The sequence below is a fragment of the Osmerus eperlanus genome, chromosome 5 (genome assembly GCF_963692335.1).
Source record: "Osmerus eperlanus chromosome 5, fOsmEpe2.1, whole genome shotgun sequence".
In the NCBI taxonomy this organism is placed as follows: domain Eukaryota; kingdom Metazoa; phylum Chordata; class Actinopteri; order Osmeriformes; family Osmeridae; genus Osmerus; species Osmerus eperlanus.
The window spans coordinates 18,354,890-18,381,895 of record NC_085022.1 but is presented as its reverse complement, the minus strand read 5'-3'; the positions used below and the strand labels follow the sequence as shown (position 1 = coordinate 18,381,895).

The following is a 27,006-nucleotide window of genomic DNA, read 5'->3' as shown; positions in this document are numbered from 1 at the left end:
AGAGATAGAGAGAGGAAGAAGACAGAGGGAGAGAGAGAGAGAGGGAGAAGAGAGAGGGAGAGAGGGAGGGGGAGAGCGGGGGAGAGAGAGGGGGAGAGGGGGAGAGATGGGGAGAGAGAGAGAGGGAGAAGAGAGAGGGAGAAAAAGAGAGAGAAAGGGAGAGAGATAGAAAGAGACAGAGAGAGGCATTCAACTACATATTTTGCAATACCAGACTAATACTGGGATTGTTATCAGGGTATCTAGGATTGGTAAACAGACTATTCAGGACTAGGGTAAGGGGGTAAACTAAACTTCCCCACCAGGGGGCACAGCTGTTAGAAAACACTGCGCTCAAGGAAGAATCATGAATGGATAGTGTTCCCACACATCATTGATCCTTATCCACATGACTAAACTAATTTTCAATATGGACGCCACTAGGGTGTGGAAACAAGACAGGCAGGGGGTGGTATTATCTCCAAACAAAGACACAGACTTTGTTTGAGAGGGATCGCTGGCTGCCAGTGAATGAGTGACAGCACGGCAGACAGTGATGGATGAAGGTGGAAAGCATCACAAAGACTCCCAACTACCATGGAAAGACGCACACCATATAGCAGCAGCTCAAGGGGTCACACACAGCCCGACGGACCAGAGAAACAGCCTTACCAATTCTATTCTTCCCTGAAAGCCACAACAGAGAGGAAAGACAGTCAGGTCGAGGGAACGGGACTTGAAATGTCCCGTTCGTGACAGAGAAGAGAATGGGGGGATAATGATACCACACTCGAAACAATGAGACAGGCGCTTGAGCCGGACTACCCTGCACTCTATCATCCTCCAACGCGCTTATCATCACAGACAGAACGAGACAGCGCAGCAGAGAGCCGGGAGAGATAGAGAGGACGGATAAGAGGAGGATAAGGGAGAGAGCGAGACAGGAGAGAGGAGTAAGGATAGAGAGAGAGAGAGAGAGAGAGAGAGAGAGAGAGAGAGAGAGAGAGAGAGAGAGAGAGAGAGAGAGAGAGAGAGAGAGAGAGAGAGAGAGAGCAGAGCAGAGCAGAGCAGAGTGAGTCATCAGGAGAACACATTCCTGGGGATGTGGTAGTGTTTGGCCTCCTGGCCTCTCTAAGCCCAGCAGGAGGGAGGGCAGAAAGACCTGGAAGCTCCGTGAGCAGACTGCTGTCTGGGTGAGTGTTAAGGCCGGAGTCAGTCCTGCGTGGTGAGTCAGGTTTGAGTGTGTATCCCGGCCCACTGCCTCTCTGGCTCTGGTCCTCTGGACGCACGCAGCAACGCGGGGGCCCAGGGTGGCACTAAGGACCCAGCTACAGGCTGTCCCACGCACTCCCCAAGGCGGGTCCCATCGCTCAGCCTCTCTCGCTAATCCCCACCCGTCTCCACCTCTTTGTGTTTCCTCTCTGGCTGCGTTCCTTTACTTCTTTGTCACTTTTTGCTGCCCCTGTTTCTCCCTCCCCTCCTGTTGCTGCCCTGTTTTCCTATAACCCCTCTCTCTATAGATCCCCTATAACCCCTCTCTCTATAGATCCCCTATAACCCCTCTCTCTATAGATCCCCTATAACCCCTCTCTCTATAGATCCCCTATAACCCCTCTCTCTATAGATCCCCTATAACCCCTCTCTCTATAGATCCCCTATAACCCCTCTCTCTATAGATCCCCTATAACCCCTCTCTCTATAGATCCCCTATAACCCCTCTCTCTATAGATCCCCTATAACCCCTCTCTCTATAGATCTCTCTCCATTCTCCCCCTCTCTCCCCCTCTCTCCCCTCCCCCTCTTCCCTCTCCTCCTTCCCTTTCTGTTTATATTGCGTGAGTTGACGCGAGAGTGTGTTGCCATGGCCACTCACCATTTAAAACATTGATGGGGACCCTGCGGGTGTGTTTGCTGTCGCTGGGCGAGGCCACGCCTCTCAGGTTGTCTTCGGTCAACTCCCTCTCACTGGAGCGCTCGCTTACCACAGAGTCACCGTCCGACGGGGAGATCCTGTCCGGAGACACACACACACGGGATGAACACACACACACATTTTTAAACACACAAGCAGTTTATGAATGGTCTTACTGTAGATCTCCCCTGAACTCTCAAGGAAACATTTCTGTTTTTCATAGAAATAAACTTTCCTGGTAATCACTATAATTATTCCCCCCTGACAGAGTAATTAAATTCCTATTAAACTCTCAGACCACTGGCTACCAAGAGAGGGGGAAATGACAATATTAATACTGTGCTCTAATCATTACTACTCTGATAGACTGCACAATGCCAGAAGCTGATCACTGCTATAACATTTCATTGGAACTGATCTGCTGTTAAGTGAAGCAATTAGCACTGACAGATAACTGTTCAGTCATGGCAGCCACATAGTTCACCTCCGTCTCATATAAAGACAGGCCAACTGGATCTTGCTAAGATGAGGTGATATCAGCCCTGTGAATGAGTCACAATGAATGATCAGGAAGCAGGTCTGATCATTTCATTTAGCTCTAAACTGAGAACATCCAGGGAATTTTTTCCTTCAAAGCCCTGCATTCACCTAAGAAGCTGGTGCGCTCTGGCGTGAACCTGCGTACTGTAGCCCTGAGGCTGGCCTTGCCCTGGCAGGAACCCCTCGTCAGTCTGACAGCAGTCTAGCTGCTCCATCAATAATTCACCACGGATCAGAGAGCTGTTGTGAATGGAGAATCTATTCAAGTCTTTGTCTGGCTCGCTGTTTCTGTCTGAGATGAACCCCCCCCCCCCCCCATACTGTATATCAGGCATATATCATTGGCGTACCGCAGGAAACCACAACAGAGCCAAACAGCCCTGTTGAAGCACTGACAAAAATGCTTGGTAAAAAGGAATCCATAATTCAGCGAGGCGTCTCCTTCGTAGCTGCGCGGTCGTCCTTCTCTCTGGTTGTGGTGGGGGGGGGTCAAGGTCTTCCCCCTAAGGAGGTCACTATCGGGTCACCTGGAGGAGCTACACTCACCTCCCTCGTCTGCGGGCGCTGAGGGACACCTTGGCTTGGAAGGAGGAGGAGTTCTTGGACCCGGGGGCGGGGACTTCGCCGCCCTCGGGGGTGGCGGCCTCCTTGGAGGGGAGGGGCGGGGGCGGGGGGCCGGGCTCCTGGATCACCCTGAGGTCGTCCTTGCTGTGCTGGCCCAGGTGGAGCTTGGCGAAGTCGAAGCCCTTCACGCTGGGCGTCTGCAGCTGCTGGAGGGGGGGGGGGCAGGCGAGGGGGGTTGTCAAGAGCTTTCCCTTCAACCTGACAGCCAGCAAATAAGCACGGAGACAGAGAGATGAATGGGTTGGGAGTGACTGATGGGGGAACTCAAGACGGGCACGGGTTTAAAAAAGCAAAGAGAAGGAAAGAGAGAGACGGAGAGGGACAGAGAGCGAGCGAGCGAGCGAGAGAAGCGGCCCGTGGCCCTCAGCAGAGTGCGTTTGACTGGAAGACTTGACTGTGTGTGTGTGTGCATTCACGCATGAACGTTAGAAAGTAAGTGCTCTCTAACATTACAACACAGAGGTACTGGATACTAGACAACTGGTCAGATCCCGCACAACCAGGCTGTTACAGTAACATCTTAGCGATGTAGTCTGCTCTAGTGGAGGGCAACTCAGCACAGTCACACCAGCAGCAGAAATGAGGACTCTGCTCCTCTCTATCTGTGGGAATACGACATGGGAAAGAACATCCAACACACAGCCTGGGACGTTGGATGAGTGTCCTAAGACTGCACTGATAAGCATATAAACCCCTAAAGGGCTCAACAAAGACCTTCCCATGTCTACAGCCGGAGCCGCTCGTTCGAGCGGGTCCCACTGAGCGAGGGGAGGGACACCCGCCTGTACACACTCCCACATCTCTAGGAGGACTGCTCCTCACCTCGCTTCTAGAACCCACACTATACCTCCTCCGTCTCCTCCGCCTTCTTCCCTTTCATTAACTCTGTCTTTTTCTCCTCCTCCTCCTCTTCCTCCTCCTCCTCCTCTCCTTCCTCCTCCTCCTCTTCTCCTTCCTCCTCTTCCTCCTCTTCCTCCGTGCTGTCACCTTTCTGACGGGCCTTGGCCGGGACAGGTAGTCCCTGAGCAGTGGCAGTCCCAGTGGAGGGTAGAGGGGGTCAGACACAGACACGACGGTGAGCCCCATGTCCCCCAGGAGGGTCGGGATGCTCCATCCACTACCGGGCCTTTCTACCTAGGACCCTACTCTGAGGGGACTACTGTGGAACGCTACAGGGCTTCTGGTGTTTTCTACTCACGGTGGTCTATGATTTATACAAGGGGGCGGGGGGGGGGGGGGGGGGGGGGGGTCACACAAACTAGACTGTGGTCACCATCATTAGAGTCTCTACGGCTTCTATCAAACACCAGGTTCTACTCTGCGGTACCTTCCCCTTCTTATCATCCTCTTCTTCTTCTTCTTCCTCCTCCTCTTCCTCCTCCTCCTCTTCCTCCTCCTCCTCTTCCTCCTCCTCCTCCTCTTCCTCCTCCTCCTCACTAATCTCTATAAGCTTCGTTGTTGATACAGGTGACTGAACGATTGTGGGGAGAGGAGACCGTGCCTCCCTGAGCGAGCCAGAGGACTGGACAGAGATGAGAGGAGATGAGAGGAGTGATGGATGACAAGGTGGCCACACTAGAGGCTCCCACACATCAAAGTGTGGATTTCAGGCCATGACTCCAACAGTGACACTTGATCAGTCAGGGAGACAGGGTCAGAGTAATAACTTGAAGGCGTAGCAATCTGTGTAGCAGTGTGGTCTGAAGAGAGGCTACAGCTAGGAGCCTGCCCTGTACGATTCACCACGACGTGAACCAGCCCACAAGCGCAGCCGGAGACAACCCTGTTCCTGGATGAGTGGTAAAAGAGCTACACATGTGCTTTTGAGTGTACTTTTTGTGTAAGTACCTTTTTTTGAGACCAGCACAACTCATGATAAACCCCCTGGAACATTACCGACGTCTGTTTACGATCCAATCTCTTCCTACGGTAGATCAATCGGTATCAGTATCTAGGGGTCAAGCTGTTGCTTACTTTAAGAGATGAATATTGCCCCCATAATCCCCACCACTAGTCAGCTGTTTTGGGGCAACACGGAGGCAGGGATGTCCCAAGTAATGGTCTGTCATAGACAAGGGCTGATATGTCCTTCAGAGAGGAGATAAGCAGCCCAGCCAGACACACAGAGGAGCCCACCAGCTGATAACGCTATCTCTCCACACTCGGTGAAAGGGGGGGGGGGGGGGGGGAGTCGCTGTGAGAAGAAGGATAGAAATGCAACGATCTAGATGAAGGGGACTGCGCTGATGTCTTAGAAGCACCGTGTTGATGGACAGGAGAAGAGGTGGTCTGGTTGGACAGAGCTGATACAGCGTGTCAATCTCTCAGTGTATCAGGCCACACTGTCTGCAATGTCTAACTGAGAAGAGGGAACTTGTTGTTAACAGACGAGGACAGTGGCAGTTTGAAAAGAAAACATCCGGAAGGAATGCAGTCAAGTAAGTGCATGCATAGAAGACAAAACAAGATATACGGACATGAAAATACTTTGAACTCCCCCGAAGGCCCTTCCCCCCCCCCCTTCCTTCCTCCTTCCCGCTGGCCCTCCCTCACCTTCTGTCTCTGCTGGACACTGGTCATGGCGTCCGGCTGGAACTCCAGCTTGTCTGTGCGGCAGAGCTTCCAGTAGAGGATGGAGATGATGACGGTGACCACGATGAGAGGCACCACCACGCCGATGACGATCCACAGGTTGGTGTTCTCGTTGTCCGAGGGAGGGGAGGACACTTTATCCACAGCTGGGAGGGGGGGGGGGGGGGAGAGAGTGAGGCAGGTAGGCAGGCAGGGAGAAAGGGTTAAGGCAGTTTGGTCTTTCTGGGACTTTCTCTACTTCAGTGTAGGACTTCATTAATGCTTAATGGCCATTCACGCTGTCCAGTGGTAAATCCTGGGCCCAGCATGGCAACAGAGAGAGCAGAGAGGAACAGAGCTGTCCTCATCATGCCTTTCATCTTTAACATAGGCAGGCTATATGTTTAGCATAGTGTGTATGGTGCAGGGGTAAGTAGTTCAAATTCTACTAAATATAGGCAGGCAGAGAGCAATTAATCAACAGCCTTTCTCTGCAGTAAAATTTGCTGTGATCAGAGCTTGTGAAGTCAGACATGCTGATACCCCGTCATTGATGAATGATTGGCTGATTATCACAGACCTCAAATCCACCTCCTTCCTGTGATCCTTGCTTCCTCCTTCCTGTTTATTAATCCTACTAATGAGCAGGCTCAGATCAGCCTGGGTCACTTTGACGTCATGTCATGTGGGAACTAATCACCATAAAGGAGCTGAAATAGAACTTTTAATCTATGAATCAAACCTATAAACCTACGCATGATTTGTGCTATGCCATGCCCAGGCAGACTAAGGTGGTTTAAATGTGTGTGTGTGTGTGTGCATGCTCAGGCAGACTCACGTTGTGCCAGGATGCCCTGCACACGGTAACCCAGGACGATGGCTGCCCTCTGGACGTCCAGGCTGTTCAGCATGGTTGCCGTGGTGACAGCAGGCAGCCTCTCTCCGCTGGGACCCTCCACAAAGTAGACCATCTCTAGAGGTTGGTCTGGACCCACCAGCCTGGCTGTCCGCACCATCTGGATGGGTACGAGGTAAAGGAACACACACGCAAACTATTGTAAACAAAACCACTGGGGGAATAGCCATCCACAATTAACCAATTGCCAGTATCAATAGCACCATGTGGTACAGGATCAGAACTTTCAGTCCTGTTGTTGGCCTTCATGTCTCCCCTACGAGAGCTGCGTAACTGCCCAGGGAACATTCCTAGACAGACAGACGGACTGTTTGAACAGAGGCTCGGCCCAGGCCATGATCTCTCTCATGCAGATCAAATCCACATTACGGTGGCTGCAGTTACTGGAGTGGAGAGATGTTTGCCTGCGTGTTGACCCACCTGAACCCCTGCCTGCCTGCTCCTCACCTCCTCCTCCCTGCCTGCTCCTCACCTCCTCCTCCCTGCTCCTCACCTCCTCCTCCCTGCCAGCTCCTCACCTCCTCCTCCCTGCCTGCTCCTCACCTCCTCCTCCCTGCCTGCTCCTCACCTCCTCCTCCCTGCCAGCTCCTCACCTCCTCCTCCCTGCCTGCTCCTCACTTCCTCCTCCCTGCCAGCTCCTCACCTCCTCCTCCCTGCCTGCTCCTCACTTCCTCCTCCCTGCCTGATCCTCACCTCCTCCTCCCTGCCTGCTCCTCACCTCCTCCTCCCTGCCTGCTCCTCACTTCCTCTTCCCTGCCTGCTCCTCACCTCCTCCTCCCTGCCTGCTCCTCACCTCCTCCTCCCTGCCAGCTCCTCACCTCCTCCTCCCTGCCTGCTCCTCACCTCCTCCTCCTCCCTGCCAGCTCCTCACCTCCTCCTCCCTGCCTGATCCTCACCTCCTCCTCCCTGCCAGCTCCTCACCTCCTCCTCCCTGCCAGCTCCTCACCTCCTCCTCCCTGCCAGCTCCTCACCTCCTCTTCCCTGCCTGCCCCTCACCTCCCTGCCTGCTCCTCACCTCCTCCCTGCCTGCTCCTCACCTCCTCCTCCCTGCCAGCTCCTCACCTCCTCCTCCCTGCCTGCTCCTCACCTCCTCCTCCCTGCCTGCTCCTCACCTCCTCCTCCCTGCCAGCTCCTCACCTCCTCCTCCCTGCCTGCTCCTCACCTCCTCCTCCCTGCCTGCTCCTCACCTCCTCCTCCCTGCCAGCTCCTCACCTCCTCCTCCCTGCCTGCTCCTCACCTCCTCCTCCCTGCCAGCTCCTCACCTCCTCCTCCCTGCCAGCTCCTCACCTCCTCCTCCCTGCCAGCTCCTCACCTCCTCCTCCCTGCCAGCTCCTCTAATGACCAGTTGAACCATAATTAAGATTTGTGAGCCGTGGCTCTCTCTCTCCCAGTTGTGTTCTGTACGTCCTCTCTCTGTGGGTGTCAGGGCTTTGTGTGGCTGGCTGTGGTGCGGAGAAGAACTGAATATCTTGATCTGCGCTGTCATTAGCCGCGTGGGGAGAGGCTGAAGTGACGTCTTTGAAATGCAAAATGATAAACCACAAAGCAGCCTATTTTCAAGAAGGCGTTTTCTTTCAAGTCTATTGAAGGGAACAGAATCACCATGCGAGTGTACGCCTCCTGATTAAACCAGGGGGGAAAACCTCGGAAGGAAAACTAGGATAGTGACACCTCTTAAAACAGCCTCTAAAATTAAACTTCTAATCATAACTCCTAGGTGACACTAAGGTCCAGCGCAGAGATAAGATGTGTGTGTGTGTGTGTGTGGTCTCCGTGTGTGTGTGTGCCTGTCTGTGTTGTAAGTGCTCTGTGGGGTTCCGAGGGGTGATAGGGAGGATAGAGGTCAGTGTGTGTGAGAGAGACAGGATGGTGTTCATCACGGTGGGCAGCTGCCCGCTCACAGCTGCCCACCGTCACTCCCTGGGCCCTGGTGACACATCTACAGTATCCACCTCTTCACCAGCACCGACGGCTCTGGATCTGATCGGCGCCGTCGGCTGCAGCCGCCAAGCCGAGGAAGAGACAACGAGAAATACGGGAACAGATGGGAGACGTGGAAGAGGGCAGAGATCGAGGAAGAGAGAAGAAGACAGACGATTTTTAATAATTGATCTGCTATTGGCGCTGCGTCTTACAGCAGCCTTCAAGTAACAGAAATGAAGCGAGAGAGAGAGAGAGAGAGAGAGAGAGATACTGGGACTGTGTTTGTGAGTGGCTGCTCCTCACATGAATAGGTGGCGTTGCCATGGTAACCCAGCCTAGCCTGTCCCTCTGGAGGAAACGAGAGGGGGACAGGGGGGAGGGGACGAGAGGAGAGGGGGGGGTCGCGGAACAGGTGCGGAGCGAAGCCACAAAAGGCTGGGGTCGATTAGTAAAGCGGACGGGCGCTACGGGCAGCAAACACTTGGACGAGGAGCCACACCGCACCAGAGAAGAAGGGAGCCCACTGTTGGAGGAAGGAAGTGATTCCCAGTGGTAAAGAGCCGCCCACTAACAGACCTCCTAAAACGTCAAACTATAGCAGAATGAAGCTAAACTCACCCTGCAACCACTCACACACATAATGTTCAATGAGCATCCTGTAGAATTCGAAAAAGTCACCCCCCAGGCAAAATAGAGTATTGTTTTGAGTTGAGTGGGTTAAGTAGCTGAACCAGGGGAGCGCAGAGTACAGTGAATAGTGAAGTCCAGGGTGAAGGAAGAGGATAGTGAGGGGTGTTCGGTGTACCTGGACACTGTTGTTTCCTCCGCTGGTGGCTCTTCTTGTGCGCCTGGCGGACCCCAGCACCTCCTCCAGTATCTGGGCCAGGCGACGCTCCATCTTCACCTGGAAGGCCCTCTCCTCCGCACCCTGCTCCAGCACACCCAGGAGCACTACACACACACACATATACAGACACACACACAGACACACACAAACAGATGAGGCACAGAACAGACGGAGCCAAACTGCATTGTCATCCCTCGTTTCAGACTGGCAGAGTGAGGGGGCTCTCTTTACCTGTTCTAACCCAGGAGGAGCGAAGCAGAAGGGTGGTGTTCAACTCTGGGTAGTGGACAGCTGTTGGAGAGAACACTGGCTTTAGATGGAGCATGTGCATGTGTGTGTGCGTCTGTGTGTGTGTCTGTGCCTATGTGTGTGTGTGTGTGTGCATGTGTGTGTGTGTGTGTGTGAGGGACTCACGCTCTGCTATCTGCAGCACTGGGAAGCCCAGGTAGTAGCTGAACTCCACCATGTTGAGCTTCCGGAGGAGGTTGCTGACCTCCGACCCTTGCACGTAGCCATGGGTGTCGCTCACGGCGAAGGTGATGTCCACCTGCTCCCTCTGCTGACGGGCCTGAGAGAGAGGGCTCGGGCCCAGCGTGATGTTCACCACCTACAGTACGCACGCGTCCACACACAGAACCGGACAGTCAGGAAAGGCGGGCCAGACCTACGGACAGTCCTCGGTCGGGGTTGAATCAAAGCTCCAGTATTGCTGCTGCTAGCGTTAGAGACGGCAGAGGCTGGGCCGGGGGAACAGCTAAGCAAGATGAATCGATGCCCGAAGACAGGCGGTTCAGGTCTGAGGGCTCTGCTTGCAAACACAGCCCGAACCAATCTGTCTCCATTCTCGAGGCCTTAGTCAGAAGTCGCAGCTGTAAACACCCCAGTGCTGTAGCTGTTGTTCCTTCCCCCTTCAGGCTTATTTCAGCATGCCGGACTCTCAGGAGAGCTCCAGCGGGGGACGCGGTCTTCGCCATCAGCGTGTGCGCGCGCGCGGTGCGTGTCTGTGTGTGTGTGTTTACCTGCACGGTGAAGTTGGTGGACTCCTGTGCGAGGCGGCGGACCTTGGCGTAGGCCATGGTCAGGCCTTTCTCGATGCGCTGGCTGAAGTTGCACACACGCACGTCTATGTGGCTGGGCACAAACTGCAACACTGAAGACCAGAGGAGGACCAGAGCAGAGACAGGTCAGGACATCTAGAAATATGGCTTTTTAATGGTCGCCATAAGTTTTGTTTTATTTTTATGATATGCCTACTGGATCTAGTTATATTGAGAAGCCGGGATGTGTGTTTTTACCAGAGTGGACCTGGTACTGGCGGTCTGGTATGGTCCAATTGGGTGCAAGGGAGAGGAAGTGGCGGCCAGACTGGCGCAGAGCGTTGATGACAGATATCGCTGAGTAGACGACTGGGCCTGACACCGCCCGGAACACAAACCTGGGAGGGGGTTGGACCACCTACACACACAATCAAAACCTGTCAGCAGCATTTTATAGAGCTAAAACAGAATCCAAGCTGCTGTACTGCATCTCCCCTCATCTGAATGTGTTTAGATGTGTTAAGTTATAGAAGAAAAAGGTGAGAGAGAGGGAAAAGAGAGAGAGAGAGAGAGAGAGAGAGAGAGAGAGAGAGAGAGAGAGAGAGAGAGAGAGAGAGAGAGAGAGAGAGGGAAAAAAAAGAGAGAGAGAGGGATAGAGGTTTCCCAGGTCAAACTACTCAAATGTTTTTACTGTAACATTACTACATACTACGTCAGTGTCCCTTTACTTGGCTGTGGAGTCTTGGTGCATCTAACTATGCTAGTCTGTTTATCACATAGTTGAGATAAGGAGCCACAGGAAATGGTGCATCCCTACACCACACACACATGTACACACATACACCTAACTCTAACCCTGTTCAGCTGGATGTTTTCTCATTCATATCTAACAGCTTCAGCTCAATGTCAGTTTAGCTCTGTCATACATACTGTTCAATTACGAGTCGAAACATAATCCTGCTACAGTAGGATACAGATTTGTAGTCACCTTTAGAGTTTCTAAAGATAACTCTTATCTTTGCCCATCTCACTTTGTAAATACTAGCCCCCCCAAAAACGACGAATCAGGACAGAACTCGAAACTCCTACAACAGTATTAGCAACCACACTGAATTCCACACTGTTGAACGGCACAGTATAATACCTGCAGCTCCAGGGATCTGTTGAACTGGCTCTTCAGGATATCTCTCACCTGCAGTTTGGCATGGCCCACTGTGGCCCCAGATGGAAAGCCTGCAAAGACAGAACGCACAAATAGTATCATTATCATCATCATTACTACGGTCTTCTCTGTCTTGGTGCTCATTGTTGGTATTTTACTGTTTCAGTACAGTCATAAATCCTCTGAAGAGTTTAGCATTGTTGATCTTGTGTAAGGTCCTCAAAGCTCTGCTGTCACTCACCAACCCTGACGAGGTACTCCGGCTTGGTGACCTCACAGAGGTACGGCCGTGGGGGCGTGGTCTTGGCGGTGGAGGTCGGGGGGCTCGAGGCCTCGGTGACGGTCGTGCTCGTCTTAGTAGTCATAGCAACAGTAGTAGCAGCCTCAGTGGTAGGCACAGGAGATGAGGTGGTAGCCGTGGTTAGGTTAAAAGTAGTCAGGCTGTCGTTGGTCCAAGCTGTGACAAGGCCATCGGATGTTGTCATGCCCTGGTCGGCCATGACAGCTGTCACCGGGGGCATGGACGTGGTGTTGTGGGATAGCTCGGTGGGTGCTGAGGTGATGTTTTGGAACATGTCTATAGAGGATGGACTGAATGCCATAGAGGAGGACAGGGCAGGAGTGGAGGTGGGCATGATAGTCTCTGACACGGTTGAAGAGACATACCACAGGATGTCTGTCAGAGAGGAAGAGGATGTGACATCGTCAGAGGGCTGCGTAACACTGGGCACAACAGACTGTACGAGCGAGCTGATTTCCTGGTCCACCGACGGAGTTGGGGTCACGAGGCTAGACCAATCACCCGAGGGCACCCCCTCATCCCAGATGGAGTGATTCACCGAGGGGGTCGGAGCTACAGAAGGTTCCAGAAGCACCACGGAAACGTTCCCCGACCGGGGCGTCACTGTGACCCCTGGGGGGTCTGTTGCGGTGGTGTCATAAGGCTCGAACCCTGTGGGGTCACTGGATGGCCCTTCCTCGACCCAGGTGTAGTTATCGGCTCCTTCTGCTGTTCCCTCATAGGACGCCGTCGGCAGATGGCTGGGGTCCACGGGTAAGGTGCTGGTGGCCATAATAGGAGTGGAACTGATGGAGAAGACCTTGGACGTGGTCACGTTGCCCCTGTGTTCAGCTGAGCTGGAGTTGTCCTTGGTCATCTGGGTGGTGACGTACTCCTGACTGTTCATGTCCGGCAGGAGCACGTCTGTGGGTTCGATGGTGAAGGCGTCCGACCAGTCGACACCTGAGCTTTCCTCGCTCTGGGGGTTTGCCGTGAGCTCCAGCCTGGGCTGACTGGATGTGGGGGAGGGTTGGGGGGATGAAGGGATGGAGGACGACAGGGGATGGAGGGCGGTAGGAGGGGTACTCCTCACGCTGGAGCTGTAGGCTGTGGTCAGACTGGGGAAAATAAACAGGTGGTGCCTGGAGGACGGGGACACGCCCACCCTGGAAGGGAAAGAGGTGTCGTAGCTCTCTGTGTCTTCAGAGTCATCCAAGTCAAACATGTCTGAGGGCAGGGTTGTCACCATGGTGTAGCTATCACTGTCATGGTCTCCAGGCAGTAAGGACATTGGTTCCGGGTAATCCCCGGACCCCCAGTCTACCTCCATGGTGTTGGTGGGGAAAAAGTCATCCGGGGGGACCAGGGTGGGCTCAACCAAGGAGGTGGAAGAGATGGTTTGGGGGTTGAGTAGAGGCAGGAAGCTGGGGTCCAGCCTCATGACAGGGCGCTCCAGCAGCAGGTGGGTGCCCTGGGCAGAGTCCTGCTGCATCATGGACTCCCTGCTGGGGCTCGGCTGGGTAAGGTCAAGTAGTCTGCTGGATGGCTCCATGGAGGGCCTGGGATCCAGATAGACTGAGCTGGACTCGTCAGTGGGTAAGCTGGGGGGTGCAAGCGGACTGACATGATCTGATTGGTCGTGCTGGTTGCTGGGTGGTCGGTCGGCAGTGCTCTGGTCAGAGAGTGGGACAGGACGGTGTGGAGATAAGGTCCCAACGTTGGTGGAAAGACTCTGGGTGGGAGTGGAGGAGTTGCTGAACTTTGCGTGTAGAAGCTGCTGATCTGGGGCAGGAATACGGTTTGTAGTGGAGGGAGGCAGGGTGGAGTTGGACCCATAGCCAGTCAGATTCACATCCCTGGCCAGTCTAGCAAGGCCTTCCAATGGTTGCATGGACCCCTCGGCTGCCTGTGAGGGGTGTAGAGGGGGAGAGGAGAGAGGCACAGGCCTGATGGGGAGGGGGTCCCAAGATGACACTTCTTCAGAGTCTTGAGAGGGGGAAAGGCGATCCTGGGAGACCCCAGCATCTCCCAGTAAGGGCAGAAGTGCGGTGGTAGTGGTGTGGACAGCTTGATGATCCCTCAAGAAAGTCTTTCAATATGGCAGGAGCCGATGAAGGCCCATCTGCTGGATAGAAAGAGAGAGGGCATATGAAAGACCAATGCAGAATGATCCTACAATTAAATGATCTGAAGAAAACTGAAGTCATTGGACTGACGAAAATGGTGGTAACTGTTGTAATGCCTAAATGAATAAACATAATCTTACATAATTCACCAAGAAAGCAAGATGACATGATCATAGCTTTCAAATGTTGGGGTTTATTAACAACCCAGAGGCTACATCAATGAATGTTGAGAAAGGGTTGGTCTGAAGTTCTTTCTTTAAAGGCATCAGCACAATACCTTTAGCTTCTCAATGAACATTGATCTGTGAATTACGGTCCTTAATCAATAGCAACCAGGTGAATGAAAAGAGGGTTCTCAAGGCATGGTATTGCAGTTCATCAATAGAAAGCTTCGAAAATAAAAAAATACAAAAGTTTTTTAAAGAATATATATTGTCATGGTCTATCGTCCCGCAGTGGTCCCAAAGTCTGTGTTGGAGTGTCCAAGACATCCAGTCTGTGTTGGAGTGTCCAAGACATCCAGTCTGTGTTGGAGTGTCCCAGACATCCAGTCTGTGTTGGACTGTCCCAGACATCTAGTCTGTGTTGGACTGTCCAAGACATCCAGTCTGTGTTGGACTGTCCCAGACATCCAGTCTGTGTTGGACTGTCCCAGACATCCAGTCTGTGTTGGACTGTTCCAGACATCCAGTCTGTGTTGAACTGTTCCAGACATCCAGTCTGTGTTGAACTGTCCCAGACATCCAGTCTGTGTTGAACTGTTCCAGACATCCAGTCTGTGTTGAACTGTCCCAGACATCTAGTCTGTGTTGAACTGTCCCAGACATCCAGTCTGTGTTGGAGTGTCCAAGACATCCAGTCTGTGTTGGACTGTCCCAGACATCTAGTCTGTGTTGAACTGTCCCAGACATCTAGTCTGTGTCGGACTGTCCAAGACATCCAGTCTGTGTTGGACTGTCCCAGACATCCAGTCTGTGTTGGACTGTTCCAGACATCCAGTCTGTGTTGAACTGTTCCAGACATCCAGTCTGTGTTGAACTGTCCCAGACATCTAGTCTGTGTTGAACTGTCCCAGACATCCAGTCTGTGTTGGAGTGTCCAAGACATCCAGTCTGTGTTGGACTGTCCAAGACATCCAGTCTGTGTTGAACTGTTCCAGACATCCAGTCTGTGTTGAACTGTCCCTGACATCTAGTCTGTGTTGAACTGTCCCAGACATCTAGTCTGTGTTGGACTGTCCCAGACATCTAGTCTGTGTTGAACTGTCCCAGACATATAGTCTGTGTCGGACTGTCCAAGACATCCAGTCTGTGTTGGACGGTCCAAGACATCCAGTCTGTGTCGGAGTGTCCAAGACATCCAGTCTGTGTTGGAGTGTCCAAGACATCCAGTCTGTGTTGGACTGTCCCAGACATCCAGTCTATGTTGGACTGTCCCAGACATCCAGTCTGTGTTGAACTGTTCCAGACATCCAGTCTGTGTTGAACTGTCCCAGACATCCAGTCTGTGTTGAACTGTCCCAGACATCTAGTCTGTGTCGAACTGTCCCAGACATCTAGTCTGTGTCGGACTGTCCCAGACATCTAGTCTGTGTCGGACTGTCCCAGACATCTAGTCTGTGTTGAACTGTCCCAGACATCTAGTCTGTGTTGCACTGTCCCAGACATCTTTTTCATCGTCCACGGGACGACGGCACAACGTTCATTTCGAGCCCTGTACTCTATTCAAGGACCAGGCCATGTATGCTAACCCAGACAAGGACAAAAGGGAACACTAATCCTAGCAAACATAAGGCATTCTGATGGCCTTGGAAGTTGAATCTACGCAGCAGAGTATTTCATACAGAGATCATTTGTTGGATGGTGGGACAACCACTAAATCCAATCCACTGTGTGTCATACTTCATTTTTAGTACTGCTGATCATGCAAACATCATGCATGCATCATATGGCTCTTTGAGAGCACTTTAGGTCATTGTAGTAGCTTTTACGTTGGTAAAATGGGCTACTTACTGAAGCACTATAAATGACCACCAGCACAGCAATACGATATTTAGGTGCTTGACCTCATCAATTGGCAACTGTGGCTTTTAGGAGAAAACCCCTGCTCCAACCCTTGGCTGCATTAGTGGGTTTCTGTTGGGGGAATATGGCCAATGAAGAACTAACCAGACTGGAGTGCCAACGCCTTTTCTCAGTCATTGGCTCTTGCATAACTGTAGCATCATGCATGATTTAATTGGGAACTTCTGTGATTACACAAGTCATAATCCCCTACACGTGTGTATGTGTATGTATGTGTGTGTGTGTGTGTGTGTGTGTGAGTGAGTGAGTGAGAGACAGAGAAAGAGAGAGAGAGAGAGAGAGAGAGAGAGAGAGAGAGAGAGAGAGAGAGAGAGAGAGAGAGAGAGAGAGAGAGAGAATGTGTGTCTGAGCTGCTGAGAAGGTGCCGTTGCCACAACACTGTTCAATAATTCAAAGTGGGTCGTCAAAGAGTTTGGTTTCAAGAGCAGTATCAGTTTGCCTCGTTTATATTCCAAAACGTGTTTCATAAATTTTCTGTTAACACACACTCCACGTGGCAGAGTTGATGGAGGGGCGAGAGCACTAGAGCGAAGGTAATTATACCTAAAAGTTAGCCAAACCGTCAGCAAAATTGTATTCAAAAAACATATTGAACATATGAAACCAAGACACTCTTTGATAGTTCTTTACTATTAGAAACATGCCACTTGACAGCAGACAGGGCAGCAAATGTAGCAGCTGATGTAACGTATTCACAAAACTAAACACATCCATTATATTATATATATATTATACAAAATATCGAAATCCATAAAAAAAACCTATGCCAGCAAAGCAGATGCTTAGCTGGGTGGTGCTTGTAGGCTGAAGCTAGCAGTTTGTTGGGCTTGATGTTGAGGAGTCAGTCTGGGCTGCACCAGGCACCACTAGACTCTTGATGTGGATGAGTGACTCAGACGTCTGCAGAGCTGCTGCTCGCTGTACTGCCTGAACAGCTCTGTAGAACCAGACATCAACATAACCACACCAGCTGAAAGAGGGCTATTCTTAGACCGAACCGTCTACACTACAGAACCACTAGAAGAGAACCTATGAGAGAGATGCAAATGACTCCACTGGAATCATATGAAACCATTAAATGAGATTCAGCTGATCAAGTTGTTTTTTGGGGGGCCTGTCTTTGCTTTACTTGCTCACATTCAATAAGACAGGAAAAAGTGAACAGCTGGCTGAAGCATGGAGAGAAATGGGCTAAATGATTTCCTATGGCACCTTAATCAGGTCAGCATGTTCTGGTGCCTTGGCCTCTAGAAACAAACAGACTTGCTTGTGTTTTTCAATGAGTAGTCTCTACTCCACAATTTAACTTACCAACACTAACCGACACACAGACTTGCAGAGTGCCAAGCAATGTGACCACTAGCAGGACAGAAAGCTGTGTAGCACTCTTCTTCCTTGTGAATGGCTTCTAACTTCTAGCCAGGCAGAGTATCACAAACAGGTTATGGTTCTGGGTGTTAGTGGGGAGTATTACCACCATGACACCAAACTGTCACTTCTCCTCATCATGCTACCTCGATGTAGAGCAACATGAGTTCATTCACATAATTAGGATTGTGTTCAGTTGGCTGACAATGTGTGCAGCTGAGTAAACTGGATTATTGACACACTGTTACCAGGTCAGTGTTCAGGGGACGCGTTAGCACCCGAGACCGCCCATGATGATTGCTGGTTGATGCGTTTGAGAGGGAGGGGGTTGGGGAGAGAGACCTCACTAATGGGACAATGATTGGAGGTCACACACACACAAAGACACACCCACACAAACACACACACAACGTGGATTGTAGTTGATTGAAGATGGTAGCCATTGGCAACACTGGCTAAAGAGGAGAGCATGCTGGGAAGGCACCGCAGGGCATCTGTGTCTCTCCTCTCATCTCCAGTAACAGAAACATCCCTACCTCGGCCGTGGCCGCGGCTCTGTTTACACAGCACGGCACAGCATGGTACAGCACGGCGCAGCACGGTACAGCATGGTACTAGGCGATATAAAAAAAATGTATATCGCTATATTGCAGGAAAAAAATATAGCGATATTCGATATATGTCTCGATATGTTTACATTTGCAATAAAAAAACATGATTTTCTTTTGCCCTAATTAGAATACAACAAAAACAATTTAGATAGAACAGCTATTGTTACAAAGTACAAAATGTGTAGTGCAAATTTAAGCAGTTGCCATGACATGGTACTTGCAACTTGACAAAATGGACCTCACATGGAACAATTCATGCAGAGGTCTTTATGTGACAGGACAAAAAGAGAGCAGAAGCGAGTGCCTGTGCGAGTGCAATTTTCAGTTTGTGCACATGCGCTTTGTGAGCATGTGCACTAACGGTGTCTGTGTGTGTGTTTGTGTGTGTCTGAACACAGAGGAGCCAGGCGGTGATCTTAAAACACAAGCAACATCAGGGCCAGGATATTTGTTTTATATTCGATATTCACAATATTTTCAAATTTTACATCGTCGTCAAAATTATTGCGATATTATCGCTAATATTCGATATATCGCCCAGCCCTACACGGTACAGCACGGCACGGCACAAAGCGACCTACTCAAATGAAGAGTTGTAGTGAATAACCAAACCACGCCTCATCGCTGTGATGTCCAATTGCTGATATTAACAATTGGTGCTGGAGGGGTACTGACAGATCTGAGGGCAGCAGGCAGCAGACAGCAGACGGCCCGGGCTGTGCTGACGTTACACAAGCCAACGATGGACAAAGAGATTGGGGGACTTGGCCGGCACTGCCACCTGTCCCCAGAAACATGAGCGCGTCACACAACCTGCACAGCCGGTTGTTGGGCCTATCAGTTCTGCAGGCCTGGAGAAGGCTGCTGAGGGATGACCTCCACATGATCATATCGCAAATGTCAGACCCTCGACTGGGATACGTGTGTGCATTCGGACGGGCTCAAAGCACATCACTTTCGCTGACACTCAAGTCCAATTCAGTGTCACGGAAAAAGATGAGAAACAGTTTGTCGTGTAATTTGATCAAATAGAACAACCTAGTCTAGTTTATCTGTAAAATGTGTATAAGACAGACTCATAGCTTAACTTGTAGCATAATTTAGCCAGTAAAGACTCTCCACCATAGTGGTGAAATAACCTAGAGTAATAACCATTAGTCTGACAGTACTGCCAAATGAACACAGAGGGGATTTCATTTATTCATCAAATGAAAAATGACCAACTAATGAGGTTCTATTTCTGCGCACCGAGACATCGAAGTAGTAATTGCATACATTATGAATAGCTAGACACCACATCTGGTCAGACCTATACTGTCTCCTCACCACACACTGGTCCTCTGTCATTCACATTCATTCAGCCTAACCATCAAACCCCTTTGAAGATTAATGAAAGGAGTTCTGATTCTCACAGGTCTACAACTAGAAGACTGGTCTTTTTGTTTGATCACATCCATCTGTTCGCAGGTCTCTGCAACTCTTCTATAGGGCACTGCCAGTGAAGTTACCTGGTTAGCACACCATTAAGAAACATCTGGGACCTCATGTTTGGCCAGCCCTCAGCTAATGAGCTGGTAGGTTGTTGCTTGGCCCCCGATCTACAGCAGCACCTCTGATTTGTGATTAAATCACAAAGAGAGAAAGAGAGAGAGATAAAAAAAAGATACGAGATAAGAGAGATACCTCCAAAGTAGCATCAAGCTGATTAAAATTACAGCTTTTTAAAGGATCTCAGCAGCAGTCCGTTGCAGTATCCAGAAAAATAAATGGTGTATTTTAAGGTTAGTGGATTTCATTCCTAAGCAACCAGAGTCTAGACAAGGCCCACATGTTCCAGGCAGAACTGAGGGGTTCTTAGTTCTAATTTTCACAGAGAATAGACCAACACTGGGCCAAAAGCAAGCCGTCTGGGTCTGGAGACTGCGTTACTGACAAAAGTCAGTTAACACACACACACACACACACACACATAACCGTTTACAAGACCCCAAATGATCTAATTTCCTTTGTTTGCCTTTTTTTGGCAAAAAGTTGCACAATTTGAAAAAGGAATAGGAAAGAGAAGAAATTATCTTTAGGTATTAATGCAAACTTCAACACATGTTTCTGTTTTGAGCCGAGCCCGTTGCGTGACTTTCTCTTTTCAGTTGGCAGAGCCAGCCTACCCTGAGTGCAACTGAACGATCAAAACTGAACTTTGTTGATGTTAACTTTATCTGGGAAGCTTTTAAGATTATTTATCAGTTCCAAAACATGAAGAGCAAACTGTTAGGTAGCCCCCACCTTCACACTATTTAATCCTTAGTTGAAGGTTTGATGGTATGGTATCTCTATCTAATACTTCTGCAGTTCTACTGTTTTATTTCTAAAGGAATCCATTTTAAAGATGAAAGAGAGCAGAGGAGGACAGAGGAGATGGGAGAGAGAGTGCTGGGGACCAACGAACACGGACAAGAGGAGCCTATTTACATGAAATCTTATTAATCAGAATGATATCCCTTGGATCAGCCACCATATAAACACACTTTGTTGTGTCATTCATTGGACCTTGTTTTCATTGCGCCCTCCAACTAGCCTTTTTGTCTCACTCTGATCTGTTCAAACCCTTTTTTTTTCGACCACCCCTCCTTTTCCTTTTACCCCACACCCCATCCTCTCTCTTCTCTTCTACCTCCCCCTTCCTCTATTCCCAGCCCGGATTTTCTTCGAAAGACAGGAAGGCAGAGGTTTGTAACCAGAGAAGCCCGCAGGTTTTGGTCAATCTGCACCCTCCATTGCTCTGCTCTGCTTCTCATCCCCTCACCTCTGTTTTGCTCCTCACAGTTAGAGAACTCTCAGGCCTGTTCCTCTGGGAACACTGGGCCGAGACAGAAAAATAAATGAATTCCATAAAAAAAAAAAAAAATTATGGAAGCACACATAGTCTATGATATGTATAGCCAAACCTGAAAGGGCAATCTAATAGTGTGTCTGCTTAATAATGGCTGAATGCTAAGATGGTCTAGCCTGGAGAGTGTAACCTAGAAAGGCCTGGCTGAATGGCTCCATCTGCTCTTAGAAAATAAATAAATAATCAGCAGCAGTTCACTGGAGCGTACCGTGATTTGTACAGCAGCACAATATGGCCTTAGTGACGCCCTCTGCCAAATACTGAGTTCCACCTCACAAATTTTGAGTTCATAACATTGGTATGTTTTCTTAAGCCCATCAAAAGCACCACGTGCAGGTGAATTTGTAGGTTTAATGTCAAAAACATAGTTAAAAAAGAACACAAAGTCCTAATACGTGTCATTCGAATGCAGTTGAATGGGCTATGGCTCTGGTTCCAACTGTTGTGTCTGGATCTTGCTTATGGTACAAGGGCTACAACCTCTCAGTTATCAGTCTGCAACCACAGCGGGTTCATTCTAGCTTCTCCGCTGTCACAGGTTTGATTAGAAGCTGACAAAGAATGGTCGTATCTAGAGAGGCTTTCACTGTGGACTACTTTCACTCAAACACACAGGAAACCCAAGCGCTCTGCTCCTAGAGTCCCTGATAACAACATCCCCCCACCGTGTAGTTTAACCATAATCGCTAGAAAAACAACCCAAGATTGAGCCCATACAACAACACAAAGACAGCACAATGATACACGTGGTGAATGTCTGAAGGCTACCCAGGATAACCTTTCACAAACTATTGTGCATGAACCAGCTAATAACCTAGATCTACATATGATATACAAATGAACCCACTCGTAAGGCAGGATTTCCGCAAAGGAACAGATGGAAAGAGTAGAAAAAATGTAAGCCTTACTGCATCTCCCCTTTCACCAGCCCTAACCTATCTATCCCTATTGAAGTAGGCCTAATTGATAAGATTCTGCCTAAAGGATAAGTAGGCTTTGCCAAGTGAGCACTATCCAGACCCCTCCATTTGTTAGGCTAGGTTAGATGACAGGTAATAACTCCTTAAAAACTCCTGCAGCACCCACACAGGACCACCCACACGTGAGCTGTCTTTGTTTCTGATTGCCCAGTATCACTGTCAATCATTTACCATAATATTTGGGCAAGAAGTGGACATTGGTGGGAAAATTGCCCTGTTAAAAAAAAGTTGAAAAATGGGCCACACAAAATCACTAGCAGATGTTTGGTCGACCATAGCCTCAACTCTGTGGCACCTTCACCAACCAGGCTTGTTGGTTGGGAAGAAACAACCCAGTGCCTGTGTTGTTTGGTAGAGTATTAGTGAATCATGGCAGAGGCTGTATCAGTGTTTGGCCTGTGATGGGTGCTGCTCATTGATCCTCTGATGGCTGGACTCTCTGATGCATTATGAATGGGCTCATTGTCATCTCCATCAGATCAGGTTTCACATATCAACCGACTACACTGGTGACTGACTAGCTAGCCAGCCTTGGCCCCTCAGACTTGGAAATTAGTATCGTCTTTGACAGTGATGGTGTGGCAAATTTCACCTTAAAACTGCTGTGTAGGCTAACCTATCAGATTCAACACCTGGTTCTACTGTTTTGTTAGTATTTAGGGGCTTTGAACATACAGGGACATCCGCTGACAACTTAGCCTGCCTCATCTAGAGATATAATTTCGCTTGTGACCGTGATGACTGCTAGGCTGCAGCTAATGAAAGTGGTAACTTAGCAAGGCCGGTACAAGGCACTAAAAGGAAAACCAGTAGCAGATTTCACTGTCTTCGCTTTGGGATGGCCTTTTTGTTTGGAGTTAAAGAGATGAGAACAGTGAGAGTGAGAGGAGTTGAGCAAAGAGCACAGACCAGAGGAGAAACCTCTTCTTCTGATGTGAGTCCAAGTGAGGGATGGTGAATATTCACATGTGGTGCTTAGTCTGCTCGCCAGGAGGGATCCATCACAGACCGTTCCCCATACTGACAGAACCCTAGTGTAAAGTGTGGGCTTGCTGAAATCATCAAATACATGAGGGGGATAGACTATTCATCTTCCCTCTGCTGACCCGGATAATAAAACCGGCCTCTCGTACCACGGTCTTATAGTAGGACAGACAGCAATTCTACCCCCTTACACACTCACACTAGCACAACACCTACATCATACGAATTAAGCAATTTTAGGATTACAAAGCAATTTGTGTTAGGCACTGGTGAGATGTCGATTGTCCAGGATTTATTATAATCGGATAATCTTTCTGTAATCTGATTGGGCTGCTGTTAATTTGTGTTTTGGGTCATATAACAATTGGTAAATTGATTAATTTCCTACCCACATCTATCCAAACTGGGTGTAGTATACTGTTGTTTTTCCATCAGTGAGGTTCACCATACTATTTCTTGGGAGGAGGGCAGGGCAAAGAGAGGTTTGGTTGCGGTCATCTCTCCAGGGGGGATGAGTTGGCCTTGCTATGCCAGGCTAATGGCTGCCCTGAACTTTCAACAGCCTCACTGTCAGCTGGTTCAGCACACAGACAAACGCTTCAAAGCTAAGACAGGCTTGATGGAAGTGATACCAAAGCAACAGTCTCATTATAGGCATGTCACAACACCTCTGCAGAGAGACTACAGACTCACTAGTCAGATTAACTCGCTAGTCTGTTAATAAACTATTGTACTAGCATAACATTACAAATGCTTTCTAGTACTATTATGAAGTAGCTTGTTCTATTGTCCTTAAAACACTGTTAGGATGGAAATAATTTAGGATGTAATTTATTGAATAAAACAGAATTGACAAACAGTGCTTAGATATATGATTTTGTACTTGATCTGTCCTGACAGGACACTGGTTCAACTCAAGACCCTACTGAGAAACTGAACCGGCCCAACCTGGACCATGAATACGCCTTTTTATTAGGAGGTCATGAGTCAAACAGGTTCTCTGTGTCCACTGCAGTGTCCTCATTATGCTACTCACACCCTAACAAGGATAGGCAGGCAGTAACCGCCACCACAAACACACACACACACGCAAGCCTCCGGTATCGACTCACATCCTTGCTCTGTAGGAATGAGTTGGCCTATATCTTCCCGAATGTTTATAATCAGAGAACTGTTGTGTGTAAAGTCTGCCTGCCTTTCTCAGTTTCCAACCAGCCAACCAGCAATGACACTAAGCTCTAGTCTGGCTCATGCCTGGAGATGACTACACGCTTCATACTGAGTGTAGCCTTGGACTCCTCAGAAATGGGACAAAATAGAAAACAATTATTTCAGTGAGTGTGACCCAAATAAAAATCTTATGAAGTGTGCCATACATGGACCAATTTTCATGGAGCATCAGAACCAATGTGGCAACATTTTGTAAAACTCTTTCCAAGTATATCACACAGAGGAAAGTAAGACAAAAAACAACAATACCTCATGGTGATATCTAAAGTGAACAACTGTAAAAACAGATATATTTAAAAAAAAACTTTACTTTTAAAGTTAAAAGCCACTCCAAAAACAAGTGCATGTTATTGCTAGTCAGCTCATTGCACTATAGCTGAGTGGTGATGACAATGGAGCATTCAAGGCAAAATTGTGCTCTATCTCTGGATAGCTTGTTATGAGACAGACACTAAAGACACAACAGTCGGGTAAGATCTGACAATGCCTTGTCCTTCCAGTCTCCTATCTCTACTATTAAGCAGAATTGATGAATTTGTCTTCTCTACCTTATAGCAACTTATAACAATATTCAGTAACTACTAGTTAAGACATACAAATCACTGCATCACTTATCTCATATTTCACCATGAATTCCATCACATTCCACACCTGTTTAAAACCCACCTGTTACCTATTTAAGTTTCTAAATGTTTTATTTTGTCATGTTTGTTGTTCCTACTACACGGTAATACTTAGTTAGGGTACTTAGTATTAAGGCTAGCCTAGTTAGAGTTGACTCAAATAACTCATCATACGGTATGACTCAACAGCCTAGTTTATAGCGATCCGTGGTATTTACGTCAGCAGGGTACAAACTGATAGATCATGTTGTGTTTAAGAGGTGAGATATCCACTTACCTGCTGCAAAACATGTGCCAGCACTGATCAATGTAACCAGCACTGTCAGCTCTAGAACCAGACACCTGCTATTACTCCAGGTTTGGGGCGTCACCACCCAACCTTTAGACAAGATGAAGCTCTCCATTGCTAGGGAGTCAGGGCATTGTATCCACGTCGGAAGAGATGAGTCACACTGATTGCTGATTGGTAAAAAAGAAATGTGAAATCAGGGTTGTTGGTGTCCGTCAATTCATTGTATCTCCCTTTGCTCTGGCCAGGTGCTTGTAAAAGGGCTGCTCAAGCTGTATGGAAAAAAAAGAACAATGTCAGAAATATCCCACAGTATCACTATCTCTGCTCCTCTTCTACACACACAAACAGAAACAAACATCCTACAATTTTGAAAACCTATTTGCCCACCCAATCTAATGACCACACCATAGAACACAGCAAGCAGGAAATCTGCCTTCACAGGGAATAATAGTAAAGTTTATTTAGCACTAGTTCTTTTGTTCTAATCTTGCAAGGTTGAGCATTGTAGTGTCAGCAATAAGAGGTCTCTCCATACTCCATTCCTTTATTATCTTTGACAGGCCACGGAGTACTAGGGGCAATGTGAGAAAGGGTAATGCAAGTCCGGGATTATTTTATGTTGGACAACTAGTAGTTAGTCTCACGTGAAAGAAACGAATCATTAATACACCATGAAGTCCCGGACATTGCAGAAATACTATAAAAACCAATACATGTTGTGAAAAAACTACAGAAAACATAACACAGGACAAGTTATTTAGACCATTCTGGTGCGGGAGAATTCGCTTTGCTGCCTCGTCATGAGGCTGCCTTGTCCTATACCGTCTCGTTTGCTAGCAAGATCGTTTTGTATATTTATCATGTCTTATGACACATCTAGTCAGAAATAAAGGTTATAAGCTTGCCAAAACCACATAAACTAATTTTGATATCTCATTGTCTAGTTTATAAGAGAATAGCTCAAATATCTTGCTCGTTCCATGAGTTGAATGGGATAAAGCCAGGAAATTCAGTTCCCCGTTATCCCAATGTAGCGTCCCAATCAGTGAGCGAGCTGGGATATTCAGGGACTTACCAGAAGGGATCCACACGTTCTTTGTATCCTTAATTCTAAAAACTTTCATGTCCTTAACTGGAATAAACAAAACAAATAAAATATCCAAAAGAATTGTTGAAGAAAACAGCCAACTATCGCAATTATATGTAGATAGTTAGCAAGCTTCCCAGTGACGGTATGTTATCTTTGGGCATCTTTAGTGTATTCTGTGACCACCAGTCCTTAGGATTTCAAGAGCTCCTCCTACTGACAATTCTGATTTGACGTCTGTTATCTTACGTCGCGCGATCATTGGCTTCAGGCACTGTCCCTCAATATCTGTGTTAGGTTGTTACCCCTCGAGCGGCGTCTGCGGTTCCAAGGCAACGTAGGTTTGTGCAGTTCACTCAAGTCTTTCTGTCCAGTCTGCAGTCATGAGTGCAAACACTGAAGACAGTACAAAGCTAATTAACGAAGAGTAGGCTAAGCTATCCTCATAAGATAAATGCAATGTAATACGCATAAAATACCCATGTGTTTTTTGGGGGATGTGTCCAGTTAACCGATAGAAGGAAATGCACGCTGTGGATTGGCTGATTATAGAGCCATGGAGTTCACCTTCCATAAAGGGCATAACATACTTTTAGACATCTGATCAAAATCTTTAAAGTTCTGAGCATCATACTAACTACAGTCAGCACTGAAATAACTTGATGTCCCTTTCTGAAATATTGAACACAAATAGACAGGCTGGTCATTAAAAACTTTTATAAACTTTTTTTTGTGAGATACCGAGGATGATGGTGGAAAACGGAGGTGCAACCATGCAGCAGGTCTCCATTGAGGGGAGGGGGAGAGAGTTTGTTAAAACCAACAATTACTAGGATTTAATGCTGGACAACAATCTGGTCACTGTACACTGGCGCCCTCCACTGGAAAGGACATAGAAAGCTCTTTTCCCTTCAACGACTGAAGATTGTATACTTCCGAA

The 27,006-nt window shown here is 48.6% G+C and overlaps 1 protein-coding gene and 1 long non-coding RNA gene across 2 annotated transcripts in view; both read right to left on the bottom strand.

Annotated features, from left to right (window-relative positions):
- The window catches only part of LOC134021432 (UPF0606 protein KIAA1549-like), a 14,935-nt gene extending 1,085 nt beyond the window's left edge, over positions 1-13,850 (bottom strand). The window contains exons 1-11 of the mRNA XM_062462280.1: positions 11,753-13,850; positions 11,494-11,582; positions 10,608-10,767; positions 10,332-10,462; positions 9,727-9,919; positions 9,544-9,603; positions 9,271-9,416; positions 6,465-6,642; positions 5,609-5,793; positions 2,978-3,201; positions 1,830-1,989 (exon numbers count right to left, since the gene is read on the bottom strand). Coding sequence (XP_062318264.1) covers positions 1,830-1,989; positions 2,978-3,201; positions 5,609-5,793; positions 6,465-6,642; positions 9,271-9,416; positions 9,544-9,603; positions 9,727-9,919; positions 10,332-10,462; positions 10,608-10,767; positions 11,494-11,582; positions 11,753-13,682 — 3,456 coding nt within the window. The 5' untranslated portion in view covers positions 13,683-13,850. The remainder of the gene's footprint in view (positions 1-1,829; positions 1,990-2,977; positions 3,202-5,608; positions 5,794-6,464; positions 6,643-9,270; positions 9,417-9,543; positions 9,604-9,726; positions 9,920-10,331; positions 10,463-10,607; positions 10,768-11,493; positions 11,583-11,752) is intronic.
- A 5-nt stretch (positions 13,851-13,855) lies between these two features.
- On the bottom strand, positions 13,856-26,239 carry LOC134021449 (uncharacterized). Its single transcript, XR_009930512.1, has 3 exons — positions 26,055-26,239; positions 24,965-25,248; positions 13,856-13,916 (listed from the first exon to the last, which is right to left on the bottom strand). It is a non-coding gene; the product is annotated as an uncharacterized LOC134021449 (long non-coding RNA).
- Positions 26,240-27,006: the final 767 nt, after the last annotated feature.